The sequence below is a fragment of the Citrus clementina genome, unplaced genomic scaffold (assembly GCF_000493195.1).
Source record: "Citrus clementina cultivar Clemenules unplaced genomic scaffold, Citrus_clementina_v1.0 scaffold_56, whole genome shotgun sequence".
NCBI lineage: Eukaryota > Viridiplantae > Streptophyta > Magnoliopsida > Sapindales > Rutaceae > Citrus > Citrus x clementina.
The window spans coordinates 24,850-32,191 of NW_006262165.1; the positions used below are offsets into that span (position 1 = coordinate 24,850).

General features: G+C 34.8%; 1 protein-coding gene across 1 annotated transcript; it reads right to left on the minus strand.

Annotated features, from left to right (window-relative positions):
- Positions 1 to 303: 303 nt before the first annotated feature.
- LOC18040125 (disease resistance-like protein DSC1) lies at positions 304 to 6,954 on the minus strand. The gene is made up of 7 exons (XM_024182841.1): positions 6,179 to 6,954; positions 4,803 to 5,970; positions 3,976 to 4,260; positions 2,454 to 3,845; positions 1,785 to 2,345; positions 918 to 996; positions 304 to 389 (listed from the first exon to the last, which is right to left on the minus strand). Exons 1-7 carry the CDS (start codon positions 6,952 to 6,954, stop codon positions 304 to 306), a joined length of 4,347 nt encoding a protein of 1,448 aa, XP_024038609.1.
- Positions 6,955 to 7,342: the final 388 nt, after the last annotated feature.

Below are 7,342 nucleotides of genomic sequence, written 5' to 3' on the forward strand. Positions count from 1 at the left end.
TATTTTTATTATATAAAAATAATAATATAAAATAGTTAAAATTCTAATATCAAATTTGGTTATTAAACTATTTATATTAGTAATAATATATATAAATAAAATAAAATGACGGTCCGGTGGTCGGTGGCGGCGGTAGAACTATTATATTAGTGTATAATAAGAATATCCAAATCGTGCACCCAACAGAGAGCAATAATATCTACGTAGGACCCATCAATATATCTGATGTAAAGAATCTAAATTACGACCAAAACAAAAAATCGAACATCCAGCATCATGAAAAGGGTAGAAGTGCAAAAGCCTCTAAGAATAAGGAGCTTCGGATACAGATGGTTCCATTGCCTCATCAACACAAAGACGTGATAGTTCTTTTGCAAGCTCGAGGAAACCTATTATTAAAGATCTCAGGGTATATTAGATATGGTTGGTAGCCATCAGCTTCTTCTAACACAATCGAATAGAAAATGAATACGAGAAGGTTGCTTAATTTGCAAATCCGGAAAAGATTAAAAGATCAGGAAGGGAATTGGCACAAGACAATTCCTCTTGACATTATCGAATCAAAATGTCTGTCCAAAGAGAGCTGTTTGATCTCGTTGAAGAAACACGGCTCAAAATTGGGAACAGCTTTCCAACCAGAACCACGCATTATGACAGCTACTAATCAAGAAATTTTCTTCAAGGCTTCAGTTCAAGAGAGGATATTATCACATTCTCATTTACGTCTTGGTTTTCTCCTTCTTCAATTCTCAAATTGTATGAATGAAAAGAATATAAGCAAAGTCATTAAAAAATCAAACTTTTTAATATGCTACTTGGAAATTCGCAAGAACAATAATAAATATCTAAAACAAATTAAACTCACCTCACCAGTTGTAAAGGCAGTAGGAGGTTGCAAGTACTGAAGATGTAATTACCAGATGCAGTTACCAACTTGATTGTAATAGGAGTTAGATCAGCCAAAAGGTCTTCGGCTCTCATCCCATGAACTACTAACTTCTCAGTAACATTAAGAAATTATTAATAGATATTAGAAATTTCACGAAAAAATAACACACCAATTAGAGAGTTTCGATGTGCAGGAAACTAAAAGAAGATCTATCATTCCACCGTAGCTTCAGCATCTGATCAATGGAACTGACTGTGGAAACTTGAAACGGAATGGTGAGGTTTATTTACTTAAACAAATAACCGATTAGGAGCTGCATTCTGTTTGTTATTGTTTGTAATATTTAAAATTTGGTATTTGATATGTTAAACAGAGCCTGTAATTTATCTCAAGTATTAAACAGGTAATTTACTGTCTTGCTGAGATCACTACTCATAGGAATAGTAATTTTCACAACATCATACACCTTGTCATACCTAATTAGTAATTAATTTAAAATACGGTAAATTTAATCCTCAAGTGTAAATTTGTATTTTCTTTTAAATTCAAATCTCAAAACCTAATAAAACGATTTTATTCTTATAAAGTGTGAAAACTGAAAAAGTAAGAATAACTAAAGTAATTTTAATCTAATCAGCGCATTTTTAGTTAGTAAATGGATATGTAATTTTTGGGATATTCCAGACATGAACCGAACACAAATTAAAGATAAAACAAAGAGAGAACTCATAGATCTACATCCTCGGTTAATTACCATTTATTTTGAATTTATTGATTCATCCATCCAACAACAAACAATTAATAAATATTACATAAACGATCGTATTTGAAAAACGCATATATAAAATGAAGATAAAAACAAGGTCTACAAATTGATTTTCGTGCCAAAGAGTACCAGCTGCTTTGGAGTTGAAGAACATTTCAGTCTTTTGGTGTGTGGTTCCTCTTCCTCCTTTTCCTCTTCTCTTGATTCCGTAGAATCTTGAGCGTACACAAAATGAATCCCACATTGTTTCACTTCACAATCTTCACCGTAAATAGTCGAAATGTCGAAAGAGACCTCATCAAAAGAGACCCAATCATCTCTCTTACTTAAATCCTCAGAACCCAATAAATAAGATCCCAAAAACACGTGATCTGACTCAACATAACTAATTCTCCCCAAAGACCGACGGTTGAGATTTCTTTCGGATTTGCGTTTCCAATCACAGAACACTTTATACACGCAGCGTTCCCAATCACGCTTCACACGTTGATGCCCAAAGCACTCTGAGGCTGGAATAAATGCCACAATAGCACAAAAAGCAAAGCCTACTAATATTTTATTATTGAGGAAATCTGTTGGTGGCGTCTTCAAGGTTATAGAAGATCCCATATTTTGATACCTAAACCACTTTGGAATTTCATTCCCAGGGAAATACATACTTTTAGCGATCCCAATGTTACCATCAAATGACTGCAACCGAAAAATAAAAAGTTATTAATTTTTGAAAAGTAATGATAACTTGAATTAAAGTAAAAAGAAAAAGAAAATAGAATGAAAGGAGTGAGTTAAGAGACACACCGGCTTCATCCACCCATCTTTGACGATTTCAATGAGTTCATTCGAGTCCAATTTCAAACAATTTCTCAAGTCAACAGATAACTTGAGCAATGTCAACTTACTTGGAAGACTCCTCAGGTATTCTGGTATTCCCTCCAAACGGTTTTCGAATAGTTGCAAATATTTTAGTGAGGATAACTGATTGAGGCTTTCTGGTAGTCTCTCCAAATTGTTATTAGATAGTACCAAACTTTTTAGTGAGGATAACTGACCAAGGCTTTCTGGTACTTCTCTTATAGCTGTTCCTTTAACTTCCAGCTCCGTTAAGCACTTTGAATTTCCAAGCTCATTAGGCAGTCTCTTGAAATTTTGGCAATCAATGATTTCAAGAGATGTCAGATTTTTGAACATACACAGGCTACTTGGGAGACTCTCAAGATTTGAACATTCTTTCAATAACAACCCATATGAGTGCAGTTGCTCAATTCCAGTACCTCCATCTATATTACAAGATGGGATCTCTAGAAACCTCTTCAAATTTGAACAATTAGAGATTGTAATAAACCCAACAGACTTCAACTTAAATATGCTACTCGAGATGTAATCAAGCTGTGAACAGTTCTTCAAATCCAAGGAAAAAAATAAGGGTAACTGACCAATGCTTTCTGGTACTTCTCTTATAGTTGTTCCTTTAACTAGGCTTTCTGGTACTTCTCTTATAGCTGTTCCTTTAACTCTCAAGCTCTCTAAATTTCGAAGCTCATTAGGCAGTCTCTTGAAATTTTGGCAATCAATGATATCAAGATCTATCAGAGAATTTGACATACCCAGGCTGCTTGGGAGACTCTCAAGACTTGAACATTCTTTCAATACCAACCTACATGAGTGTAGTTGCTCAATTCCAGTATCTTCATCTACATTACAAGATGGGATCTCTAGAAACCTCTTAAAATTTGAACAATTAGAGATTTCAATATAGTCAAGAGACTTCATCTTAAATATGCTACTCGAGATGCTCTCAAGCTCTGAACAGTCCTCAATAACTATCATTTTTATATTGGATAGGCACTCGATGGATGAGGGCAGTTCTTTGATTCCAACTTTTCCTAACTGTAAACAAAAACCATGATAAGATGTGATCTCTGGAAAGTTCTTCAAATTTGAGCAACCCCAAAGATCAAGTCTCTTGAGATATTTCCAATGAATGCTAGTTGGAAGACTCGTCAGGCTTTCGCACCTATATAGAGCAAGAACTTCAAGTTTATTTAGATATTGAATAGATGAATGAATCTCCATCAAACTTAAACATTTGTTTAAAGTCAAAATCTCAAGATTTTCGGCCTGTGACAAGTTTGGGAGTTTCGTTAACGACTCGGAAAAACTGAGGTTTATTTCTTTTAAGTTAACAAGATCCTGCGCCCCAAAAAAAAAAAATTATAATTATTATTATCTTTATAAATAAACAGATACCATCACATATATTAATTATAGCATCAATTGTATTCAGAATTTATTACTGAAAGAATTTCAAATATATATATACCTGAACATCATCCCAAAGTTGTTCAACTTTGCTGAAAGGCATTTTAAGTGAAACAAGATTCTCCGCATGTATATTCAACGTTTTCAATGGATAGTGAGGCCACTCTAAGTGCCTCAGTTCAGCAAACAGCACACCGTCCAAATGAGACACCATACATTTGTTCTTAAATCCATAGAATCTCAAGAATCTCAATTTAGGCATCTTTGAGAAAGCATAGGAATTCATGTGTATCTCTCTATTGACTTTATTCATATCCAAGGAGATACCCTCGATTGCTTTAGTTCCCTAACAATCAAATAGGAGATCATAAGTTGGAATATAATTGAAGCAAACGAATAAACAATTATTTTTAAGCCATCAAACCCAAATAGAAATATTACAATCACTTTATAATAAACTATTTGGGTAAGTTTATTAGGAATTGTAAAATAGAAAATTCAAGAAAATGCTTAATATGTAAACCCTAAAATTAATTCAATCAATTTTTTTTAGTGAAAATAAGGATAGGGGCAGAGCTTGAGTTGAAAAGGAAATGCAATTTTTTTTTTCAGTGAAAAGGTTGAGGTGTTTTTTTTTTTTTGTTTTTTTTTTGGGTCTCTCCCAAAGCGCTAGTTTGCTGGGGGATTGTGAACTTAGCCCAACAGAGGCATGTTGCAAACTAAGTGGGGGAAATATCGGATCTATCTATTTTATTTTACCAATTTTTTAATATTGTTCTTCAATTAATTTTAACCTGTATTAATTCTATTCTTATTCAAAAAGAAAAATTCAGACAAATTACTACTATAACACAAATAAGATATAGTTAAGAACCTATTATTGCTCACCGTATTTTTCTTCAAAACTTCATAAATATCCTTGTGATGCCACAATCGACTCCGTTTTCCCGGATGATTGATAGATTCTTTTCGAACAATTTCTCTTCCCATATCTCGTAGCAAGTCATGCATTCTTATCCGGTCAGATAAGTCTAAATTTATGAGAGACTTACCTTCAAGAACACTTAACTCTATTTTAGCTTGGAAGCCGCTGGCATCAAAAAAGCTTATCACCTTGTCTCTATGCGCTCCTTCCAAGAAACATGCAATATCTAGAAAAACACTCTTCTGAGAGTCATCCAAGCTATCATAACTTATTTTTAACACCTCCTGGATTTCCACATGAGGAATTATTTCCAGTTTTCTCATTGCACTTTCCCATACCTCTTTGCTCCTTCCGCATAGATAGCAACCCAAAACTTTTAGAGCTAAAGGAACTCCCTGTGCATATTTGATTGCCTTGTCTATGAGCTCTGTATGACTTGCATCTAGATGGTCTCCTCCAAAAGCACACTGACAGAAAAGCTTATGAGCATCAGCATATACTAATTCCTTCATCCGATATATCTGACTGGCCCAACAGTTTTTAAGGACATGTTTATCTCTTGTTGTTATTATTACTCGACTCCCTGAAGCTAACCCATCAACGCATCCAATTAATGATTCTATTTGTCTTCGATGACTCACATCATCAAAAACAATTAGAACCTTCTTGCGAGCAAGTCTGTTGAGTTGAGACTCGATGTTCCTCATATTTCCATCATTTAATAACTCGGACAGAAGTTTCTTTTGTAAGTCCTTTATTCCGCCAGTTTCTTCTGCTTCCCTAACATTAAGTGCAAAGTAAGAACCTTCAAAATGTCTAGAGATTTTGTGAAGAACAGCACCAGCGATTGTTGTCTTGCCTATACCACCGATGCCCCAAATCCCTAGTTTGCAAACACCCTCAGACCCAATGCATAATAATGATTCAATTTCTTCAATGGGGCATTCAAATCCAACCAAGCCTTTGTTTTTACTTTGAAAAGTCGCATCTAGCCTCTTCAAAACGTCATTGGCAATTTCCTCAATAAGTTTAGATTCAGGCCTAGTGTAAAAATAACAGCAATTATATAGTTCAATATATGTAAACGGGACAGAGAATCGTGTGTTTTTAATATGTTGCAATATAAAATAGCTAATTAATATAATGTGAAGATCAATTTCATCAAGTAAAATAATTGGAAAGTTATTCAAATGTGCAAGAAAATAACCTAATCCCCATAATTAAGAATGATTTAATTAATATATTTTTTATAAATATTTAAACTCGTTGTCATAGTTAATGTCATATATTATTACTTGTACTAGATTAATACTAAGAATTGGATAGAATATTATTGTACCTAATGACATTAGAATCAAAGCCAGAGAGATTGGCTGCTTCGGTCAAAGCATTCTTCCATCTTTGCATCTTCTCTGGAAAACGTTTTCGAAGCCTACTAAAATACCTTCCAAAAGAATGGCTTTGTTTTCTCACATGTGATGGATCAACACGATAGAAAACTGGCATCATAATCTGTCCATGACTGTGCATGCAATTGAGGATCTTTAAAAGTTCATCCAGACACCATCTGGAAGAAGCATACCTTTCCGAGAAGATGATAATTGAGATGCTTGACGCTTCAATTGTATCAAGAAGAGACTGTGAAATGTTATCTCCTCTGATAAGTTGGTCATCAATGAAAGTTTTAATACTTTTCAGAGACAAAGCATGATGAAGATGGCTAGTAAAGTTGTCACGGGTGTCCTCTCCTCTGAAACTCAGAAAAACATCATACACCTTCTTATCGTTTCGAGATGGACAAGAAGAAGAAGAAGCCGTAACTCCGGGGCAGTCGACGGAGTTGTTGGAGTCGGAGCAGTGGCGGATGTAGATGTAGAAGAAGCCCATGATGTAGAAGAAGCCCATGAAGAAGAGAGCCGAAATCAACACGACGATTATTATGGCGATTAAAGGGCCGAATTTCATGTTGGCGTAGGGGTCGACGGCGCCAGGGGGCTCGGGGCTGCGTTGGGCGAACGAGAGGGGAAGCGCGTGGGCGACGGAGAGGATGAGGAGGTGGAGAAAAAGGAGATTGATCCCACGTTTTGCGGAGCAGCGTAAGAGTCGTGACCCCATTATTGCATGAGATGTGGAGAGTTAGAGAGAGAGAGAGAAGAGCTTGTGAGATTTCCACAATGTATTTAGAGAGGGGTAATTTTTAAAAACCTCCCCTGAGGTTTGGGCTTGTTGCAAGTAGATGGCGAGAATTGATTTATTTGTAAAAAACCCCCTACCGTCAGTTAAGTTTAACATTGACCGTTAGTTGACCGTGCAAAGACAATATTACCCTTAACAATAGTTTATAAACGAAAATAACTAAAAAAAAAATCAAAATTATTAGCTATTTTACACTTTTTAAATTATTGATATTTTTTTAAAGTTTCTATAAAAAAATTAAAATTAAAAAATTAAAAAATCCTCTTTAAATTATTGATATTTCCTTAAAATTCCTACAAGAAAGATA

What these genes read in the sequence shown, in the direction of transcription:
- LOC18040125 (XM_024182841.1), bottom strand. Translation starts at nt 6,954, where the DNA reads ATGGGGTCACGACTCTTACGCTGCTCCGCAAAACGTGGGATCAATCTC. An exon ending in AACTTTGGGATGATGTTCAG is followed by an intron (nt 3,846 to 3,975) that starts GTATATATATAT and finishes TTTGGGGCGCAG; the next exon opens with GATCTTGTTAACTTAAAAGA. An exon ending in AAGATGGGTGGATGAAGCCG is followed by an intron (nt 2,346 to 2,453) that starts GTGTGTCTCTTA and finishes TTTCGGTTGCAG; the next exon opens with TCATTTGATGGTAACATTGG.